The sequence below is a fragment of the Mesocricetus auratus genome, unplaced genomic scaffold (assembly GCF_017639785.1).
Source record: "Mesocricetus auratus isolate SY011 unplaced genomic scaffold, BCM_Maur_2.0 Super-Scaffold_100024, whole genome shotgun sequence".
Taxonomy (NCBI): domain Eukaryota; kingdom Metazoa; phylum Chordata; class Mammalia; order Rodentia; family Cricetidae; genus Mesocricetus; species Mesocricetus auratus.
The window spans coordinates 29,543,983-29,568,002 of NW_024429205.1; the positions used below are offsets into that span (position 1 = coordinate 29,543,983).

The window sequence follows — 24,020 nt, forward strand, 5'->3', positions numbered from 1 at the left end:
ATCAAATACTGAATTCAATTCTTTATCTCAGAACCATAATGTTTTCATGGCTTAACTTTTAGTGATAATTAACAATGTGTCACAAAGAAAGATTCCAATTAACCACTAATTTTGTCATATAGTTATAGAAATCCACAAGCTTTATACATAAAATAAAGAGTGGAAGATGGGTGAGGTAACACACGCTGTTACTCTTAACACTCAGGATACAGAGGCAGATACTGAAATCCCATCTCAAAAAAAGTTATTTCCAAGGTATCTTTCAGTCATGTATTTTTCACTACTGTTGTTTCAACACACTACTATAACCTGAGGCATTCGCCAGCAAAGATAAAACCACATAAAACAAAAGAAACAGGAAAATCAAACAATGATCCTATCAGTCTATAGTGTTGTTGAGTTCTGAGTTATTCAAATAAATCTGATAAATGCTATGCACTTTCTTCTCAAAAAGGTACACATTTATACAACACGTAAATTTTGTGTAACATTTATGGAAGGACTAAGGATTTTCTATGTAATCAGGGGTAGCCTTGGCAGTCCTAGAACTCTCTCCATGGCTGGCCTTGAACTCAGATCTGCCTGCCGCTGCCTCCCAAGTGCTGGGAATTAAAGCCTGGCTCATAATCAGTATTTTTAAAATAAAATTTTAAATAGTGTATTTTAATGAGAATTTCTTTAGTAAAGATACATGAAAATCCCTTTGTCGTCTTTTTATTATTTTGTTTTGTTTTTGAGACACTCTGTCTCTTCTTCCCAAGTGCTGGGATTATAAGCATACACCACCATACCTGACTTTCCATAAAGATCTTTGGGCAAAGCAGATAAATAATTTTAATCATCTGTCAACTTGAGTCAAGCTTAAATCACTACAGAAACTATGCTTATAAGCTGTAAGTTTAGCCAGAAAGCTACCTGTCAATAAACATTAGGAAAATAAGAGTATTTTTTCTTAAAATCATAAATATATTTTACATCCTTTAATTATATTTATTAAATATCTACCTTAGACATTTCTAAATAGATCATCTAACTTGAATTGCATGAAAAAACTAAGCTGATTTTGTATAAAGTTCAGACCTTTTAAAAGAATACACATAAACAATGTTAAAATTTATAAATGTTTCACTGGGTAAGATGGCAGACACCTTTAATATCAGCACTAGGAAGGCAGAGGCCTGCAGATCTCTAAGTTCAAGGATACCCTGGTCTATAGAGCAAGTTCCAAGATAGTCAGGGATATACTGAGAAACCCAGTCTTGAAAACAAAAAACAAAAGGGGAACAAAGGTAACATCAATGCAACCCAAACTATTTCAAATGAATGAATAAAATCCAAACTTAAGTTTTTAATACTGTCAGTGGACAGAAATGAGAAATTTCTCATCAACCATTTGTCCTGTTGTTTGAGTTCCTAAGGATTTGTTTTCCAGTATTAGATCCAACAGCACCAAGCACAGACCAATCAAATTTCCTTAAGTATCAAGACTGGGGATCTGACAAAGCTACATTTTACAAAATAAACCTATTTGTAATTCCATGCATAAGATGAAATGATTTCCTGGAAATCGAGAACTGAAGAAGTCAATCACCAGAAAGCTCCCAAGTATCTGAACATGCAAAGGATCACATGTGTTTCACTCTTTCTTTCCTTTGGCTGAAGTACATGCACTACTGAGTACTCACTGATCAAGATATTTTGGATGACAAAGTTTTTCATACTGACTTGTACAGACACATTCATCTTGAGATTTTATAACATGTGGTTCAAACATTAATATTGTAGTTGAGATGTAACCAATACTGAAGCCCCCTTGTTTTTACAAGCTCGACATTTTAATTTGTATATCCCAGAATTACCACAGTTAGTTGAACAATTTATCAGTGAAATTTATGCTCATGAAATTTAGCATTTATAGGCTATTGGTGAAAATGCATTTCAAATGAAATGCTCTTGATTTTCAGATTTATCAGGTTTAAATATATTCTACCTCAAAAATGACATGTTACTTTCAACTATATTTGAAACGTTAAATTTTCTGGTTACACAAATTAACATAAGTGAAAAACCTTAAATTGTTACAAAATATGACAACTTATAAACAGCCACTTTACAAAAATCAAACCACACAGAACATCTTTTACATATAATGCACTTTTTCATTTGTTAGAATCTCTGTTCAGTGTTCATAATTAGGAATGTGCACTTTTCTGTGCTGAGGATCGAACACATGGGGCTCATACATGATAAGTACATGCTCTTACTACTGACCTGTTTATCCCCAGCCAATGCACACCCTTCTAATCCACGTCACATCTTTAAAGTTTGTGTGGATTGGTTGAGCATATCAATTCCCAGGGCCTGTAGATAAACTGACCCCTTGTTAAAAGCCAATTAACAATTTTAATCTAAGCTAAAAACAGTTACATCAATGGTCAGTGAACTTTACAACATTGCAAAATGTCTAGTTTTCATAAATGAAAAATCTTAAATTCTACAACTGAAATCTTAAGGGAAATCAAATCCGTATACATACAACTTGAATAAATGGGCACAGTCTATCATGGTGCTCATCCCATGCAAGTCTGAAGTACTGTTTATGTCGTCCTTTACAAACTTGGGGTGATGGTGCATGCAGTATGCAGTCAAGGTGAATTGCAAGTCTGAGTTTTCAGAGGGCTTTTGCTGATGCCGATGTTGTGCATGATGAGGTGTAGAGTCAGCCTGCCGGAGTCCTCTATCCTTCTTAATGCTCGTCCAGCTTGGGGGAAAAGTCCTTTCCATAGAGAAGCAGTGTGCAAGTTTGCAGTTTGTAAGGATTATTCTGAATCAGTTTCCTCTCCTCCAAAGAGAGAGAGCTGCTTGGAGAAATGCAAGTCCTTGAACTGCGGGCGTGCCTGTATGTGAGGGCTCCTTGTTGAACTAAATATAAATAAGCTCAGCACATACCAATAGGGGGCACTAATGTCCAAGGTTAATTTCCAGCATTATACAGACTGTTGCAACAAAAGCATTCAATAACAAGACTTTCATTATAATTAACTAGCTCATCTCAGAAAAAAAAGAATGTAACTGCTTGTAAAAATTTCTCAGCAGATCCAAGTACATTCTAAAATTTGTAAAATACCTACCTCGTCTTCCCAAATAAGGTTTAGTGTAGTCCCAACTGTCATTGTCATTCCTAATAACATTTAGACGAGTTGGCTGTTTAAAGTGAAGAAGACAAGTAAGTTTGAATTGAATACCCAAAACATAAATATTTCTTTGGTAGAGTGCTGAAAGGAAATACTTACCCTTGCATATTCAATTTTTAGTGTGCAACATCCGGCATATATATCAGCTCCATTGAGTGCTGCTTTAGCTTTCTGGGCACAAAGGACTGACTCAAACCTAAAACTCTATTAAGGAAATATGGCTGAAGACTTCCTAAATTTAGTTGTTCTCCATTCCCAAGGAACTATAAAGATAACCAAAACTAACTCTGTGTTTCTGGAAATGTTTTCCCAAATTAAATTTCTAAATAAATCTTTACTTAACAAAGATTTATTTTAAAGACAGAGAATAACAAAGAAAACCATCAACACTATCAACGTTATCTACATTAATCCTACTTAATCTAACTCATTAGAAGTATTATAAAGTAGAGCATGGAGTAGGTTCTATCCCCTTAGCAAAGGGCAATCTACAACTGGAAAAAAATTATTTTGTTCTCAAAGTAAGAATAGGGCCAAGACTTTCTTATAATCAGATTGAGGACTACCGACAGAACCTTCATCCAGTAACTGATGGAAGCAGATACAAAGATTCACAACTAATCACTGGGTAGAACTCCTGGAGTCCAGTCAAAGAAGAGAGGAGCAATAATATAAGCAAAGGGGTCAAGACCAGGATGGGGAAGCCCACAGAAACAGCTGACCCAAGCTAGTGGGAGTTCACTGACTCTGGACTGACAGCAGGGGAACCTCCATAGGATCGAACTAGGCTCCCTGAGTATAGGTGACAGTGAGTGGCTTGGGCAGTTTGTGGGGCCACTGGCAGGGGGACCAGGATCTATCGCTAGTCCATGAACTGGCTTTTTGGAACCCATTTCCTATGGAAAGATACCTTGCTCAGCCTAGAAAAAGCAGGGAGCAGGAGGAGGGAAGAGAGGGGGAACTGGGATTAGTATGTAAAAAAAAATTTTTTTAAAGAATAGGGCCAACAAAGTAATGCAGTATTAGAACACTTGGCCTCCTAGAATGCAGAGCCCCTGGGTTCAATCCCCAGTGCCTTAATGAACTATTCTATGGTACAAAGTTATTTTTACCAAAATAGTAAAATTCCCTAGGGTACTGCAGTTTCATTTTTAAATGTAAGCAAGCAGGGTATGGTGGTGCACACCTTTAATCTCAGTCCTCAGAAAGTAGGCAGATCTCTGAGCGGATTACAATACCCTATCTCAAAATAAAGAAAACAAACAAAAACAAATAAATATAAATCAAGAAAAATGCTCTAAGAGGAAAAAGTGCCAGTTGTCTAGAAATACTCAAGCAGAAAAAAAAATGTTACAAACACTTTTACACATTTACAAATAAAGGATATTCAACCATTGCTTGTATCCCATTTCTCTTGAATATAACAATTCGTTGTACTTTTCCAACAGGGTTGCATACTGTATATAGAACATCCTATGAAGAGAAAAAAAAAGCATTTCTTCATCTTTTTACATTTAAAATATAGTCTATTTTGTTTTCTCTAAAAAGTAAACATTTACAGATATCATTCCTTTTAATCACTAAACTTTTAGAGGATTTAACTGTATTGTTCTAACTGGCCACAGACCAGGACAGCCTCAAAATAAGAGATCTACTTACTTTTGCTGGGACCAGAGGCATGTTCCACCACACCCAGCTATTAACCACATTGTTTACAAGGGTAGAGTGGGCAAGTCCAGTGGTTGGTTCTCAACCTTTCTAATGCTGTGATCCTGTTGTGGTAAATCCCCAACTATAAAATTATTTTTGCTAATTCCTAACTAATTTTGTTGACTGTTATATGAATTGTAATGTAAATATCTGACATGTGACCCCTGTGGAAGGGATCATGACCCACCAGTTGAGAATCACTGGACTAGATACAGCTCAGACCCTAGATTAGGTTTCCACAACACAGCAGCTAACAAGCACCTGCAACTGCAGTTCCAGAGGATCTATGCTGCTCTCTTCTGGCCTCCCAGGGCACTGCACACATGTGGTAGACACACATGCGGCAAAGCACCCATACACATAAATAAAAAAAGCTAAGCATGTTGTTGAACATCTTAAATCTTAACACTTGGAAGGCAGAGGCAGGTAGATCTGTTCCAGGCCAGCCCAGTTACATAATGAACAACAAAAAATTAAGAAAATTAAACACAGGTTAGTTGTTAGAGAAGTAGTTTGTTCTACTAAAATACATACCACAGTAATTGGATAAAGAGGATTCTGAATAGAGAGCAGGAGAACTTTGTTGCCCCCTGATGGATCATCAGTATTTCCGGGCCGAGTGATTCTTTTACTTGTAGAATAGTTGAAGAAAGCCTGTTGGCCAGCAATGTACACAGGCTCATCTGCAGCAAATGTCACACATTCTTTGGCACTATCTATATTTTCAAACTCCACTAGAGCCTGACGCTTAAATGGCATCATCATCACATAGCTGCAAAGGAAAATATCAAAATACAACATTACTTATTCTCAGTCAAGTAGAAATCAACTTTAATCGCCCCATGAGTGAAAGCTAAAACTCAAGCCCAATTCCATTATCAATCACTTATATCTCTCCCATGCAGTAATTAGAAAACATCAAGATACAGAAACTAAAAACCCCACAGAAAATCAGCAAGCAAAACCCATAGTTAAATGGCAGAGACTATCTGGGCATGGTGGCAAGCTGTAATCTCAGCACCTGAGAAGTGAAGGCACAAGTTCAATGCCAGCCCACCTCAAAAAGAAAAGAAATAGCAGAAATACCCACACAACAGTAATTAAGAATTAACTGTGTCTATCTGTTATTAAAAACAAACAGAAGCAACCATAGTTCGACCAAAGTTCATCTGAGTAATTTACTACAAAATACTTTAAAGAGCTCACAAAAAGATAACCACTAAAGAATACAATAATGATGGCTAACTATGAGCAGGAGGATAAAGTATTCACTTTTGAAAATATATTCCTTTGAAGGAAAAAAATGTTTTTTTCCGAGAGAGGGTTTTTCTGTGGCTTTGAAGGCTGTCCTAGAACTAGTTCTTGTACACCAGGCTGGCATTGAACTCACAGAGATCCACCTGCCTCTGCCTTCCCGAGTGCTGGGATTAAAGGCGTGCGCCATCACTGCCCGGCAAGGAAATATATTTTAACACACAAAAGGAATAATTAATGGAGCAATCCCAGCCCTCAAAAGGCAGAGCCAGGAAAATCTCTGTGGATCTGAGGGCAGCCTTGTCTACAAAGTGAGTTCCTGGCCAACCAGGGCTGCTACACTGTGAGACCCTGTCTAAATCTAAAAAAAAACAAAAGAAAGAAAAATCAAAGCGCATGTTTTACAACAGGAGAAACAGCATATTCCTAACTGACAGGATTAAGGACTTTCAACCATCTTGATATACAACCAATATGGTTTAGTCATATCAAAAACAAAAACATATCCATATCTGGGCATGGTGGCAATTATCTTTAATCCCAGCATTAACTAGGCCTATAGTTCTCTAGTTCAAGGACAACCTGGTCTACAGAGTGATTTCCAGAACAGCCAAAGCTGTTACAGAGATTTGTTCAAAAAAAAAAAAAAAAATCACATCAAGTCAGGTCCTTAAACCACTATGCATAACAGGAATCCAGGGCAGACAGCTTCATATTAGAAACTGACAAAAGTGCAGATTAGTAAAACAAATGAAACAAACAAACAAAAAAAAAATCACATCATTTTATATTTTATAGTTTATAAAACTGGAGGTATAGTCAAGATATATAGCAAACAGACCGGCATACTATAGGATCTCCATGGGTAGTTATTACTCTATTTTCCTCAGAACTTGCCTCAGACAACTTTATATCCTCAGAAAACAGAAAAAGAGCCTGGTACACAGCAGGTAATAGGTATTTGTTGACCTAGGAGACTGGTTAGCTATCCCCACCCACGTCGCCAAAAAGCAACTTCCTACATTTAAAGTTATTATCAACTATAAGTACAAAATATAAATCCCAGGAAAGAAAACATTTCTTCTAGAAATAAATTCTTCAATAAAATTCTGAAGTCTTGCTGGGCGTTGGTGGTGCACGCCTTTTTAATCCCAGCATTCTGGAGGCAGAGGCAGGAGGATCTCTGTTGAGTTCAAGGCCAGCCTGGTATAAAGAGAGTTCCAGGACAGCCTCCAAAGCCACAGAGAAATCCTGTCTCAAAAAAAAGAAAGCAAAAGAAAAAAGTTCTGAAGTCTTTTATATGTAAAACAGTAAACTTTAGAATCAGGTCTGTCATTTATAGAATGAATAAATAAAAGGGAGGGTGTATGATAGCTCAGCAATTAAGAGCACTTACTACTCTTACAGAGGACGAGGGTCCAGTTCCCAGCACCCACAGGGTGATTCACAACTGTAACTCCAGCTCCTAGGGATCCAACACCCTCTGTTAAGATCTCTGTGAGAACCATACATACATGAAGACAAAAACCACTCATACAGATAAACAAATCTAAAAAAATAATTTAAGAGTAAATGTTTCTCATACAATCCATAAATTGTGTTGCCAAGTTAAAAATGGCCCCTGGAAACAGAAAAATTAAAAACAAAGCTAAGTGGCCTACTATAGATTTGGCCATAATAAAATTGCCTCCTGAGTGCTGGGATCAAGGGTGTGCTTTGATCATTCAGTAGGCAGAGTCAGCTACCTGTGAGTTGCAGGTCACCCTGGCCTACGTGAGTTCCAGGATAGCCAGGACTTGTAGAGACCCTGGTCTCTTAAAAAAACAAACAAACCAACCTATACTCAAAATAAGACATTAACTAGAAGAAAACTCAAAAGTTCCCATAACAGTGACTTTGTAAAGACAAAGAAGGGGAGAATTTAAACATCACAGACATTTCAACATGTGCTTAAACAGCCTGGTAAGGAATTATCTTTAATCTTTAAAAAGAATTAATATGAGAAAGGCCAAACAACAAAAAGGAAAATAAAAGGGTCAGTGAGCATGAGGAGTCAATACTTTCAACTCAATACCATCACATTTTTTTACCTACAAATTTGTTGAACGGCAGGTGATACGTCAACCTAAGCACCTATTTATCATCCCACGAAGGTTCCGTGGCACAGTGTCTACCTGGCATGTATATATAGTGCGTACAAAGCGAGTTCAAGCTCTAACAGCAGACACAAAACTTAATAATAACAAGCTTACACGTCTCCAAAGGTGGCTTGGTAAGAGGGCTCACTGGTAAGAATACAAATCTGTGGAACTCTGAGTTTGAGGCCAGCCTGGTCTACAGAATCGAGTTCTAAGCCAGCTACAGAGAAACCCCATTTTAACCCCCACTCCTCAAATAGTTACAACAACAACAACAACAAAAAAAGGTTCCAAATAAGACACCTATAATTCTAGCACTCGACAGGATGGATACAAGTTCTAAGTCAGTGTGCCCTATATAGGGAGGCCTTCTCTCAAAACTTGAGTTTTTTTTCCCACAGAAAAGCATACATAGGCCGGGCGTTGGTGGCGCACTCCTTTAATCCCAGCACTCGGGAGGTAGAGGCAGGCGAATCTCTGTAAATTCAAGGCCAGACTGGTCTACAAATGCAAGTACCAGGATAGCCTCCAAAACAATACAGAAAAACCCTGTCTCAGAAAACAAAACAAAAAGAAAAGAAAAGCATATATAAGCAAACAAACAATATATACAGTGCTAAATACCAGCTCGAAGCAATCAAGCAAGGCTTGTCCTACCATATATATATTAATGTCCCTGCTGTCCTTACCATATTGTTCCAAATTTCTCCAGTGCCTCCACAAGGTCTGCTTCCACCACAGATTCACAGAGCCCTCGAACATGAACAACAGGGGAAACAGAAACTTTATGATGACTTCCACCTCCCTCCTAGGGAAGAGAAAACAATGTCCAGTTAACTTCAAAAGTCTACACTGTATCTTTCAGTATAATTCAACTCTACATTATAAAGCAAACACACACACACACACACACACACACACACACACACACACACACACACACACGACAAACCAAATTACAATTCACAAGTTAGCAAAAAGACCTGATAATAGGATAAACTGAATGTTTGGTTTCAAATTTTTATTACTAGTAAGCTTCCACCACCACCACGCCACGACCCCCTGGTTTTTCAAGACAGGGTTTCTTCGTGTAGACCAGGCTGGCGCCACAAATAAGGGATTCACCTGTCTCTGAAATTCTTATGGGGGGGGGGGGGTGATCTTCAGAAGAGCAAGTCAGCTAAATGGGAAAAAGGCACAGGCACTTGACACCACACCTGATATCAAAATCCGATTCCCAGAACCCACACATAGTGGAAGTAGGGAATTGTATGTGTGCACAAAATAAATTTCTTTAAAAGGTGTTCAAGGCAGGATAGGCAATGTTTGATCTACTGAAGTAGGTGGCAGGATTCTGAGTGGTTTTTTTTGTATATTTTTTTGTATTATATATTATACAATGAAATAATTTTACAGCTTTTTATTTCATAAAATACTTAATATTGGAGGCCTCAGCATCCTTTGGGGCCTCAGGCAACAAATCAGCATTTAGCCCTGTCACCCAGATGGACTTTGGGAGCCCATTCCACGTGGAGGGCTGCTGTCTCCAATTGGACACATGGGGGAGGGCCTAGGCCCTGCCCCAGATCATATGACAGACTTTCGAGATCCCCCATGAAGGGCCTCACCTTCCTTGGAGAGTGGAGTGGGACTGGGGGAGGGGTTGGAAGAGGGTGCTAGGATTGACATGCGAGGCAAACTTGTTTCTAATTTAAATTAAATTAAAAAAAACTCAATATTGTTTGTGTACCTCCCTTTGTGGGGTTTTACCCCTGCATTTTATATCTGGATACACAGACACTTTTGCCCTTAAACTACAAGATAACAGGGTTGTGGGGCATCATGATACTTCATCACTAAATAGCTCAACATCCTAACGATAAAGATGTTCTTTTACATAACCTTTACCATTTTCAAAAAACAAAAATAATTCGATTAAGTAAATCTAAGAGTCTGCTTTCATATTTCTCCAACTGTCCATCAACGGGCTTCTAATTGTACTTTTTAGTCTATTATAAAATTCACTTTTTATACTCAAGAGATTATATCAATGCTAATCCAATTAAAAATCTTTGATATAAAAAACTTACCTTCTGAATTCAGTTGTTTCTAGAGTCTTTACTATATCTTGGCATTAATTTTTGAATAGGCCTTTTACCTTTGCCAATTTTTCTCTAAGAACGGCCAAATCATGAATAAAGATTATGATGAAAACAGTGCAAAAAATGGCTAGTTTTCAAATTGGTCTTTTTCACAAAAATGGATTACAGACCAATTTTTTAAAATCCCTCAAAAGAATTCACTATCTATACTAAAGTCATTCCCAGTAATATTTTGAGGAACATCAAACTATTACTGATCTGATTTGGTCAATGTAATATACACAAATTGTGACACTGTACCACCAAAATATGTCATATTATTGTGTCAAGGAAAATTTCTTAAAAGAACTTATAATAAAAAAAAAACCCTCATACTCCTTGTACCCTCCTTATACCCACTTAATCTACCATTCTTAAATTACCTACATTGTTATTCTCTAACTATATTTGCATACTTACTTCTGTTTGAGATGGGGTTTCACTATATAGCCCTGGCTAGTCCAGAACTCACTAACCTACTTATTGTTGGGGAGTATGCTACCCTATCACATTCAATTCCCAACTCTTTAATACAAAAATTTTTCTAGTTTATTTTTTTAAAAATTATTCAAGTTATTCCCAATTGATTTGGTTTTTTTTTTTTTTTTTTTTTTTTGAGACAAGGTTTCTCTGTGGCTTTGGAGGCTGTCCTGGAACTCACTCTGTAGACCAGGCTGGCCTCGAACTCACAGAGATCCGCCTGCCTCTGCCTCCCGAGTGCTGGATTAAAGGCGTGTGCCACCAACGCCCAGCTAAGTTATTCCCAATTGAAAAGGAGACAATTTTGTCTTTTCAAGCTGTATTTCTACCACTCCCTCCAATGCTTAGTTTTCTATCCCCTCTTCTACCCCAAAATATTAACTTTAAAACTAAAGACAAGCTCTTATACATCCAAGGCCAGATTCAAACTGGCTAGCTAGCAGAAAATGACCTTGAACTTCTTCTGATCTTCCTGCTAAGATTACAGATATGCAGTAAAATACTCTGTTTATAGAGTGCAGGAAATCAAACCCACGGCTTCATGCTCACAAGACAAGCACAAATTTAGCTATAACCCAACCATTAACACTCTTCACAAATCACTATTTTCTCAATTTGATATATACCTGTGACAAGAAATCTGAAATCTTCTACAGTACAGAGCCTTTTACCTACCTAAAATCAGGTATGATTTGTATACGTAGCTGTAGTATCGAGGAATACACTTCTCTCATGCTAGGCAAGTATTTTGCCACTGAGCCTTACAACATTATCCTATTACCTGATTTCTAAACTAACAGGTAAACCAGTATTGACATCCCTACCTATATACAAACTAAAGTAGAGGTGGTGGCAAAGACCCACCATCCCATCATTCACAGTTCAAGGCCAGACTGCAACGTACCTACTAATACTTTCAGCTAGTCTTCTCTGGCTTAAGGCATCATTTTAAAATCTTTTCTCCTACAGCAGTGTCTTTCCATTTCAAATTCTTCAACAGCTAGGCTACCTCCTGTTCTGTTGTACCTATTATTTCAGGTGTACATACACAGGCAAATGCAACATCCTTTCAATATATATATGCTTTTTTACAAATTTTTAATTTTTATTTTAATTGGGTCAAACTATAATGGAGGCTCAGCAGGTTCCCACCAACAGGCTCGAGGTTTATCTGGTAAGAACCACGATAAAGCCGGGTGTTGGTGGCACAGCACGCCTTTAATCCCAGCACTCGGGAGGCAGAGGCAGGCGTATCTCTGTGAATTCGAGGCCAGCCTGGTCTACAAGAGCTAGTTCCAGGACAGCCTCCAAAAGCCTCGGAGAGACCCTGCCTCGAAAATAAAAAAAAAAACAAAAAACAAAAAACAAAAAAAACCACGATAAACAGCCACACCAGGGCAGTCTCAAGGACAAGCCAAACAGGCTATTTTTTTTTTCTATATGGCTTTCACTGGAAATCTTAGGAGCAACAATTTCATCTGTCTTAACTACCTTAACAAGTCTACTTTATTAAAATTTGAAAACTCTAAATAGTTACCTTATTAGCCAACAAATTACCTGACTCATATGATTTTTGGCTATTTGGACATTTTCTCCTTCCTTTTGGAGCTTTCTGTTTGGGCAATTCTGTTACTGCTATTTTGACAGTATCTTGGAGCCCTAACTAACCTCAAACTCACTCTGCAGCTAGGCTGTTAACTATTGATTATTCTGCTCCTTTCTCCAACTGCTACCCCATCCCCAACCTTTTTTTTTTCTCACTTTCTGAGACAGGGTCTGTAGCCCAGGCTAACCTCCAACTCATCATCCTCCTGCCTCTGTCTACTTAGGAGTATCAGAACTGCTGGGATTGCAGACATGTACCACATGCCTGGATTTGGTTTTTTTTTGTTTTGTTTTGTTTTTTGGTTTTTCGAGACAGGGTTTCTCTGTGGCTTTGGAGGCTGTCCTGGAACTCACTTGGTAGTCCAGGCTGGTCTCTAACTCACAGAGATCCACCTGCCTCTGCCTCCCGAGTGCTGGGATTAAAGGCGTGCGCCACCAACGCCGGGCGCCTGGATTTGTTTTTAAGACACTTGATCTCCAAAGCTCCAGTGATCTGCCAGACTTTTAACCTCCTGAGTAGCTGGGACTACAGTTGCCTGGCTATCACTCAATCTTTGATTTGCCTGTTTACTCATTAATGGAACACAACATTTGAAAAACGTGTCTTCAAAATAAATTGGAACTCCATTTATATTTTTAGTAAATAAATTGGTTTTGGTAATATGTAAAGGTCTAGTTTCTTTCTTAAAATTAAAAAGATATAGAAACTAATGAGCTAGAGGATTATGCCTGCTAAATTTAAGAATGCTACTATGGGTGATGGTGAGATGGCTTAGCACTTGCTTTTGAAGATGAACCAGGTTCAGTTTTCAGTACCACACAGTAGCTCAAAAACATCTTTAACTCCAGTCCCAGGGAATCTAAGGCCTTCTGACCTCTGTAGGTACTAGGCAATCACACAGTGACATGCAGACACTTAACCCAATAAAAAATAAACTGGTCAGACATGGTGACACACACTTTTATAATCTTCGCACACAGGAGACAGAAGAAAGTGGATCTCTACGGAGTTCCAGGCCCTGTCTCAAAAATTTTAAGTTTTAAAAAAATCACAAGCTATTTATTCCAAAATAATAAAGTAACTACAACACATAGCATGAACCTCTATAATTAAGCTTTGTTCAAGAGTGAACCCAGTGAATCAAAAACCCTGGGAATTTTTGCTCTATGAAAAGTACCAGTAGACGCTGAGAGGAGGTATCTTATTTGTCCAATCCAAACCATTCAAATCAATCAATCTCAATCCTACCCTTTCCTTCCCTCCCTCCTTCAAGAGTCTTCATGCATAACTCACTAGATAGTTCAAGTGGCACAGCAACACTCCCAATCTCTGCCTCTTTGGGTAGTGAAATTACAGGCATGCACCACACCCAGCCTTCATATTTCTCTACCTTCAAACATTCAGATCATTGCTAAGGATCCATTCCCATTTTAACTGTTCTTACTCAGTGTTCTTATTTATACTTAGCTATTAAGCATGAAAAGTCCAACAGTAGGAATCCTTTAAATCTTACTTCTCAGAACTTCACAAATTTCCAACTAGAGTTGAAAAGACAGTTCATCACTGTACCCAACCTGAATTTACTCTTAAAGTTTGACCACAGATGTATTTCTTCTATAGGCTAAAGATCATGAAATTGGGCTAAATTCTTTTTTTTTTTTTTTTTTTTGGTTTTTTATGAGACAGGGTTTCTCTGTATTGTTTTGGAGGCTGTCGGTCCAGCCTGGCCTCGAACTCACAGAGATCCTCCTGCCTCTGCCTCCCGAGTGCTGGGACTAAAGGCGTGCGCCACCACCGCCCGGCTAAATTCTTTGGTTAAATGGAAAATGTTATTTCAGCATGATGGAGCACTAGATTCTACCTTGATAAGAGTAATTTTATTATGTACACATTTCATAACTACAATGACTTCAAAATAGTACTGAAAATTACAAGGAAAAAAATTTGAAAAGGGAAAACTGAGTTTTCATTAAATTTCACATTTGCCCATGAACCCTAGGGCTAAATTTACAAATGAATTTATTGGAGGAATCAAAAGCAGTTATACATGCTAGTCAAGTGCACCACTGAGACTTTCAAGCTACAGCCCTAGCTCTAGTAATGCAGTTAGATGAAGCACCTCACCCTAAGCACTGAAAGATGAACAGAAACTTGAATTCATAAATACATACTTTAGTTCCTGCCCTGGTCATTTAAAAGCTGCTACAGTTAAGCAAGGAAAGCATGTACAGTTCGACTTTCATATTTTACAGACTAAGAAAACTCAAGAGCAGCAGAGTTTCTCAAGGTCACAAAAGCTGTATGTTAAGATTAGACACCTAGTTCCGGGACAGCCAGGACTATCACACAGAAAAGAAACCCCATCTCGAAAAACCAAAAAGACTAGACTCCTGATATATCTAGAGTCCCTGCCCAATCAATGCCATTTCCACTGTTTGACTTAAGCTAATTACATATTTCTCCCTAGCATTAAAAAATAACCTATTTTCAAAACAAAAATTCTATCATGTGCGCATGTGTACAGTCAAAGAACAACATCCACCATGTGGGATCTGGCCGCTCAACTCAGGTTTTCAGGAATTAGCAAGCACTCCTACCCACTGAGCCATCCATCTCTGCCAACTGTTTCAAGTATCTGTCCAAGACACTTCACAACCAGAGCTTTTGGCAAAAAAAAAAAACACCCCAAAACATCACTTACAATAATAACTGTATTTCCAACTCTTACAGTAGTTGATTGTGATCTTTAAGAGTCTTTAGGAAAACCTTTATCTCCTTTATTCACACTCCCAAGTCACATTTTGAGTATTTCAAAAAGCTGACATAAAAATCCAAAAATAACAACTAACTACAAGGAAACTATGCCCGATCTTGGCCAAAAGGCCTTTCGAATCAGTTGTGAGTACAGTTGGAGCAAGAGAAAAAAAAATTCCTTAAAAAGTGGTCAAATTTACCCATCACATTTTCCTATCCAAAAATTCTCTTATCAGAATTGGTTTTTTGTTGTTGTTTTTGGTTTTTTTTGAAGCAGGGTTTCTCTCTGTAGCCCTGGCTGTCCAGGAACTCGCTCTGTAGACCAGGCTGGTCTTAAACTCAGAGATCCTCCTGCCTCTGCCTCCCAAGTGCTGGGATTAAAGGTTCGGCCTCTTACCAGAAGTTTTACATAAAAATTCAAATCGTGCCGGGCGGTGGTGGCACCTGCCTTTAATCCCAGCACTCGTGAGGCAGAGGCGGGGGAATCTCTGTGAGTTCGAGGCCAGCCTGGTCTACAGAGCGAGTTCCAGGACAGCCTCCAAAGCCATGCAGAGAAACCCTGTCTCGGAAAAAAATAAAACAAAAAAGCAAAACAACAACAAAAAATTCAAATCGGGTCAATGAGAAGGCTCAGGTGGTGAAGATGTTGCCAGTGACCTCAGTTCAATCCCCAGGACTCACATGATGGGTGCAGCTGATCTCCACACACACACAAATGAATGGAATTAAATATAAAGAAATGAAATTCAACAGGGCTTGAAGAAAGGGCTCATCCGAAAAGCACACAGTGCTCTTGCAGAGGTCGTTTGACTCCCAGCACCCGGGTCAGGTGACTCACACCTTAACTACGTCAACTATCTCCTAGGGATCCAATTTAAGAGGTTGCCATGGCGTTTGTTATGTACCCACACATGTAACTGTATTTTTTAAATTTAAGCTAGACAAATACAAATTAAAGCAAACTTTTGAAAGACAAGTTGCGTCCTCCAATTGAAAGGATTAAAACACCACGCTAATGGTGGAAGAGCTGTTATAACTTCCTAAAATGCCGCCAAGATCAGCTCTCAAATGTGTTTAAGGAGTGTCTTAAGTCACCGAGGAAGTTTAAGGGCTCCATCGAGGGGCAAAACCGTTTGGATGGTTTTGTGTCCTCCAACTCTGCACGGAACTGAAGCTGTGGGTTGTGCTATTCACATTCCTTCCGTCTCCAGCTAATATTCGAGGTTTCGAGGAATGTGTGCGACACAGCTCTGAATTCACTCCCTTCTTTCGTGGGGACAAACTTGGGGTACAACGAAGAGCTCAAGTCATCTGCGAGCGTTGTGCTTGAAAGCAGAACAACACTATGACTGCCCATACATTTTTTTGTAACATTTCGAAGTGAAAACTGTCTTGGACCACCGCCCAAAAAGTGGGTGGCCCAGCGCGGACTCCATGCCCGCAAGCACTTCTTAAGAGCACCCCCCAAAAAAAAACACCAAGGGAACTGGAGTTTAGGGCCCGGGGCGTCGCTGTCATTTAGCCGGCTGTCTGGGAGAGGAGGCCTGGAGAGCCTTCCTGCGACGGTGGCCGGAGTGAGGATGCTACGGACCGACGGGCACAGCCGCCGAGCCGGCGCGGCTCCACTAACAAAGGGCTGAGCCCGCCGAGGGCGCGCGGCACGGCATCCCGGAGCGGAAGCGACGCCCGCCCCCCGCGACCCTCCCCAACTCCAGCGCCCGGCTCTGCACCGCGCGAGGCCCCGAAGCCCAAGCCCGCACGCCGGCGGCGCGACTCGGGAAACGCGAGCCACCCACAAATCACCAACCCGAACCGCCGCGGCCGCGCTCGGCGCCCGCGCCGCGAGACACCAGGCCCGCCCGCCCGCCCGCCCGAGGGGCCGCGGCCGCGCTTTGTTACCATGGACTGGGGCACGCTCCGGGGCCCGCCGCTGCCGCCCTCGTCGCCCCCGCCGCCGCCGCCGCCGCTGCCGCCCTCATCGCCGTCGTCTCCTTCCTCCCCGCCGTCGCCTTCTTCTTCCTCGCCGTCCCCTTCTTCCTCGCCGCCTTCCCCGCCGCCTCCTTCGCCGCCGTCGCCCTCGTCGCCGCCGCCGCCGCTGTCGCTGTCGCTCCCCGCCCGAGGCGTCGCCTCCTGGCGGCTCTCGCTTTCCTCCGCCGAGTAGACGATCTCGCCCTCCTCGGTCTTGAGGCGCTTGGCCTGGCTCTCGAACTCGCGGTCCTCGTCGTACGTCTCCTCCTTGGGCGAGGAGGAGGTGGAGGAGGACATGGCGGCGGCCGAGGTGGCCACGGGCCTCAGATGTCGCCGACCGGTGCCCGCCGCCGGCGGCGCCTCCTCAGCGCGGGTCTGAGCGGCCCCGGCGTCCTCCGCGGCGCGCTCCAGGAGCCCGTGGCTGAGGAGGGAGCGCGGGCTGAGGGGACGCTTGCCTCTATCTTCCAGCCAGCCGCCAGCCTCTCCCTCCGCCAGCTTCGCGGCTGCCAGCCCCCGGGGGGAACGCGAAAGTAAGGATGGGGCCGGGGCCGCGGCTTCCGGTCTTCCCTCCTCCCCGATCCGCTCCCCGCCGCTCGGGCGCAGCCTCCACCCCGCCTTGACTGCCGCCGGGCGGGATCGAATCCCTCAGCCAGCGATTCCCGCCCCCTCGCCGAGGTTCCGCTTCCTATTGGCAAGGGGGAAAGTCGTCCAGGCTTCCAATTGGCCGGAGGGGCCGCTCGTCAGGGTCGCCAGCCCGGACCCTCGCCTGGCTTCAAGTCCCGGCGGCGCAACGCCCGCTGCGCGCGGCTCGGCAGCGGTTGCGGCCCCGCGGCGGTTGGCGCTGTTAGGCCCTCGCTTCAGGCCCGCTGAATGTGGGCGAGCGGCGGTCCGTTCGGTAGACTCCGGGCTGCGGGTGTTAACCGCCTTCCCGCTAATTTGAATGCTTCTCTTCTGTTAGAGAGACGAGGGGGAAACCTCGAGCATCTCCGCACACAGACTCCACACGGCCCTGAAAGTGCGTGTGCAGAATTTCATCAGATGTTTCACTGAATCTTCGAGGGCAGCTCGAAACAATTTCTGAATGTGGCCAAGTCACCGAGACGACCCACGCAGACCCGCGTGGGTTGCAAAGGCTATTTGCAAGCCCCGGACCCTTTGCTGGCAGGCGCATCCAAGTCCCTGCTGCAGTTAGGTGTTCTCCCTTCATCTAAAACCCCTCCTTTGGCCTTATTCTTCCTGTTTGTGGACTATCCATTTCACTATCGTTCGTTTTCCAAAATAGGAAGCACAGCTCCATCGATTCCCAGCCCATAACTCACTTCCTCTGAAGCCTAAGGGCCACTGGGAGGGTTTAGTTGCTTCCTTTTGCAACTGAAACCAAGGTGTTCTATCCCAAAGTATTTTTTAAAATTCGGTGTGCCTAAGGGCAGGAACTGTGTTCTTTTTATCTCTAGAATCCAGCTCCAGTACAATCCACCCCATGCCACCCCACCACTCCCATCACCCCGGATGATTTCAATCACTAATAATGACCCTTGATAAAGGTACATTTCTTTCCAGAGAGAAGCCTATCATGGCCATTCCTTTAACCCTGTAGCCTGTTGTGGGTTTTTTTTTTCTTTTTTGTTTTTCCCAGAGTCATTTCTTCCCCCAGGAAAGATGCGTGTATTTTCCACTGATCATGCTTTTCACATAGGCTATTTTCTCTTTTATACTTTGCATCACTTATCAGTTTACAATCCCGGCTCCAAATGTTTCTGCACCGTACAGCTGCTGTGTGTGAGGCCACTGGCATACACTGACAAAAAAATTTTATTTTTAAAAATAAGATAAAATGCAGTGTACCAAAGATCAAAGGAGCTGGGGACAAGCCACAGGCAGAAACTAATACACTGAGAAAATAAATGGTAGTAAGAGAATGTCGCACCATTTCACCATTTCTGCTTAAAATCCATTGTTTGATTCAGATGCCCTCCCCAACCAAATTAAAGATGCAAAAATTCAAGTACAGAAGTCTAAAAGCCCAGCTTTGGAGCTGGAGAGGTGGCTCAGCCGTTGAGAGCACTGGCTGCTCTTCCAGCGGATCCTGGTTGGAGCTCGGCACCCACAGGGTGCTCACAACCATCCTTCACTCCAGCACCAGGGGGTCTGCTGCATGGTACACAAACACACATTCAGGCAAAACCCACATAAAAGCAAATGACTAAACCTAAGAAAATCAATTTAAAAGCCTGGGTTATCTTTAGCATCTTTTGTCCCTATCTAAATATGTATGTAAATATGTAAGTATTAATTTATTTTGGAGAATGAATGTGATGGGGGATATCCTTCTGTATGCTGTGAATATATGCTTCTCTTATTGGTTGATGAATAAAGTTGTTTCAGCAAATGGACAGGCAGGATGTAGCCAGGCAGGAAATCTGAACAAGGATAGAGAAAAGTAATAGGCAGAGTCAGAAAGATGCCGTGTAGCTGCTGAGGAAGGAGACCTGGGCATCACTGGTAAGCCATGACCATGGGGAGTTACACAGATTAATAGAAATGGGTTAATAATTAAAAGAGAGCTAACCAATAAGAAGCCTGAGCCATAGGCCAAGCAGTTTATAATTAATATAATACTCTGTGTATTTATTTGGGAAAAATTGGCTGTGGGACAGAAACTTCAGTCTACATGGTTTGAATGAAAATGGTCCCCATAGGCTTAGAGGGAGTGGCATTCTTTGAAGGTTTAGGACATGTGGCCTTGTTGGAGGAAGTGTGTCACTGGGGGTGGTGGACTTTGAAGTTTCAGGAGCTCAAGGCAGGCCCAGTGGTTCACTCTCTCTTCCTGTTGCCTGCAGATCCAGAAGTAAGACTTGAAACTACTGTGTCAACACCACATTTGCCTGAATGCTGTCCTGCTTCCTGCCATGACGATAATGGACTAAACCTGTAAGCCTGTGAGCCTGTAAGCCGATCCCAATGAAATATTTTCCTTTATAAGAGTTATCATGATCATAGTGACTCCTCACAGCAATAGAACACTGATTAAGACACCATGTCTCACTGTGGAGACCTAGGTGCCTGGAACTTCCTATATAGTCCAGGCCACCCTCAAACACACAGAGATCTCACTGTCCCTGCTGCCCTAACCCTGGGGTTAAAGCAGTCACCACTACTCCTGGCTCTTTGTCCTTTTTTATGGTTGTTTTTAGCATCAAAGACCAGGAAAGAAGGAGAAATTAATTGTGGCTTGTTTGCCAGAGAAAATTTCTTTGGTGACGTGGGTGGTGCCCAACATATTTTTATTTTACTCAAAAACAACAAAGAGCTAGAGATACATAGTTCATTGGAAGTGTGTCATGCCCTTGGGTTAAATGCCCAGCACCAAAATATTTTGTTTTAATTAAAGATGGTCTATATAATTCCAGGACATCCAGAGCTATGTAGAGAGACTGTCTTAAACAAACAAATAAAACGATAGTATTTTGTTTGTTTGGGAGAGAGCCTGGGTACTTAAATATGCCATGCTGACCTCAAACTCATTTTCTTCCTTACTTTGCTTGTACTATCATGCCTGGATGTTTTATCCATATTGTCACATAAAAGGTGAATTAAAAAATTACATTCATATCCAACTATAGGCTTACTGGAACTTATACAAACTTTCCAAACACTTACTAAAACGTTTTCAACTTTTAAAAAATCTATTTGTTTGTTTGTTTATACAGTGCTCTGACTCCATGTGTGCCTGCACACAGAAGAGGGCTGATGGGGGATGTCCTTCTGCATGTATGTTTCTCTTATTGGTTGGTGAATAAAACACCGATTGGCCATTAGTCAGGCAGGGAAGATAGGCGGGGCTGCCAGAGGAGGAGAATTCTGGGGAGGGGGAGGCCGAGAAACCACCATAGCAGACTCCATGTAGCTGCTGAGGGAGCAAGATTCTTGGGTAAGATAAGACCACGTGGAAATACTTAGATTAATAAAAATGGGTTAATAATTAAGAGAGAGCTAGCCAGTAAGAAGCCTAAGCTGCTGGGTGTTGGTGGCGCACTTGGGAGGCAGAAGTAGGTGGATCTCTGTGAGTTTGAGGCCAAGCCCAGTCTACAGAGTGAGTTCCAGAACAGGCTCCAAAGCTACACAGAGAAACCCTGTCTCGAAAAACCAAAAAAAAAAAAAAGAAAAGAAAAGAAAAGAAAAACTAAGCCAAACAATTTAATCATTAATATAAGTCTCTGTGTGTTTATTGGGAGCCAAACAGCTGTAGGACCAGGCAGAACAGAAACTGTCTACAGCAGAGGGCACCAGATCTCATTATAGGTGGTTGTGAGCCACCATGTGGTTGCTGGAAATTGAACTCGGGACCTCTGGAAGAACAGCCAGTGCTCTTAACTGCTGAGCTATCTCTCCAGCCCAACATTTTCAATTTTCAAAGGCCCAAATTTCAAACTATGGATTATAGACCAAATTAAAATGCAGTTCTCACACTGAATAGAAGTTACCTTTAAAAGTTACACTAAACCAGACTATTCTAGTTGCAATTTACTGTGGAGGTGAATTAAATTTCCTTGTACAAATTAAAATGGTAAATCTATAATCTATTCACCACTTCCCACAATTACACTGTTGGTAGAGATTAGAGAATGAATTACTATCATGCTAAATGACTATAGAGTAGGTCTACACATCCTTTGTAGTAACAGAGACAGTCATTCAATCATTTTCAGTCATGAATAGTCCTGGTCTAGTATCAGGGTTGGGTTCCAGACCTAGAGAAAGTGAGTCAGGATCTTTGTTTCTTTGTTGAAACAAGGTTTCTCTGCATACCCCTGGCCATTCTGGAACTCACTCTGTAGACCAGGTTGGCCTCAAACTCAGAGATTTTCCTGCCTCCTCCTCCGACAAGAGCCAGGTTCTCTCTCTCTCTCTCTCTTTTTTTTTTTTTTTTTTTTTTTTTTTTTTTGGTTTTTTGAGACAGGGTTTCTCTGTAGCTTTGGAGGCTGTCCTGGAACTCACTTTGTAGACCAGGCTGGCCTCGAACTCACAGAGATCCGCCTGTGTCCCCCACCCCCCCCCACCCCCCCACCCCCCAACCCCCCCACCCCCCCCCACCCCGTGCTGGGATTAAAGGTGTGCGCCACCAACGCCCAGCAAGAGCCAGGTTCTTAACTGCATCTCTAGAGCAGTTTGTTTGTTTTAAACTTTCCTGAAACTGATTTATTGTAGAGTGGGGAGAACAATAATAATGCTTCTGATAGAGAGCTTGTGTCAGAATTTATCCACATGACCCTTTGAGTGGTTGGCACATGGAACGGCACATAAAGGATGGTCATTATTATTGCATGCACATTACATATGCATATGTACATGCATGCTTTTATCTCTCAGGTGTGCACTATATCAACTCGATTGTAAGATCCGAACAGCAGGTCCCAAAGTTCAGACACTGAGATGCACTCCCATGATCCCTCCTTAGGGAGACTGGGGTATGAAGATCTCATGTTTGAGGCCAACCCTCAGCTACATATACAATACATCCCTGTCACAAAATGATACCAAACATGGGAAAGGCAGGGGCAAGCTCCTAGCTCTCCAGTACCCATAACACCTGGGTGTCTTATTGTTTACACAGGTCAACGATGAGATTTAAAGTTATAAGCAACATTTGGCGCTATGCTATGAAGAACTTTGACTCTCAGTTTCCCCAGACCTGCCCCAGGCTGCCAGTCTAGTAAGTTGTGGCAATGGAAATTCTTGGTTGATGCCTACCCACTTCAACAATAAGCAGTCTAATTAGAGGCTTGGAAAAGTGGCCAAAAGTCTAAGCCTGTAATGTATAAAAGACTCCAGACAGTCACCACCTTCAGGACGGAGTTACTCCTGACTTTCTTGACATTTTTGGTTACCAAGCTCTGTTTAATTTCTTTATCTCATGGAGTTAAAAAATGATTTATTATTATGATTTATTATCTTTTCTTTAATCTTATCAGGATATAGTGATGAACTATCTACCATTTTTCTTTCTTTTTAAAATTTCTTTTAGACAGTATCTCTCCACATAACCCTAGCTGTCCTACAGCTCTCTATGTAGATGAGGCTTGCCTGCCTATGCCTCCCAAATGCTAGTATTAAAAAGGTGCTTTTTACCACTGTGTTTTCATCAAAGAACCTACTGTTGCTGTCTGAATGACTTATCTACAAGCTAAAGCATTACTCATGCAGCAAACAACTGTCTGATACTATATAACATTGTGTTGAAAAGTATCACCCTTTCTAATCTCTGCATCATTTGAAGTGGAGCTACAAATTATGAGATTTTCATACCTAAACTCAATTTTTTTGGTTTTTCGGTGGCTTTGGAGGCTATCCTAGAACTAGCTCTTGTAGACCAGGCTGGTCTCAAACTCACAGAGATCCACCTGCCCCTGCCTCCCAAGTGCTGTGATTAAAGGTGTGCGCCATCACTACCCGGCCCCAAACTCACTTTTCAAGTGTTGCTATTTCATTGAATGTACAACACTTTTGTTTTATACCTGAACTCCTATAAAATTGAATAAACCTTCATGCACACTTAATTATGAGTCCCATTCCCAGTGGATGGGATGGAGCTGTGGAGATATTTTAGGTCAAGGCTCCTGTTTTGTTTTTGTTTTTGTTTCTTGGTTTTGTTTTTATGAAATCCAGGTATTCAGAAACAAGCCACTTATTTCTGCAAACTTGTGTTGAATCCAAAGCATTCTATTTCTGGGTCTTTCTGTTAGTTTGACAGAAGTCACTGAGAGTGAGTATTGTA

At 41.5% G+C, this 24,020-nt stretch overlaps 1 protein-coding gene across 1 annotated transcript in view; it reads right to left on the bottom strand.

Moving 5' to 3' along the window:
• The window catches only part of Hnrnpll (heterogeneous nuclear ribonucleoprotein L like), a 32,970-nt gene extending 15,212 nt beyond the window's left edge, over positions 1-17,758 (bottom strand). The window contains exons 1-6 of the mRNA XM_040730752.1: positions 17,177-17,758; positions 8,986-9,104; positions 5,439-5,676; positions 4,582-4,667; positions 3,294-3,390; positions 3,132-3,204 (exon numbers count right to left, since the gene is read on the bottom strand). Coding sequence (XP_040586686.1) covers positions 3,132-3,204; positions 3,294-3,390; positions 4,582-4,667; positions 5,439-5,676; positions 8,986-9,104; positions 17,177-17,542 — 979 coding nt within the window. The 5' untranslated portion in view covers positions 17,543-17,758. The remainder of the gene's footprint in view (positions 1-3,131; positions 3,205-3,293; positions 3,391-4,581; positions 4,668-5,438; positions 5,677-8,985; positions 9,105-17,176) is intronic.
• Between the last annotated feature and the right edge of the window lie 6,262 nt (positions 17,759-24,020).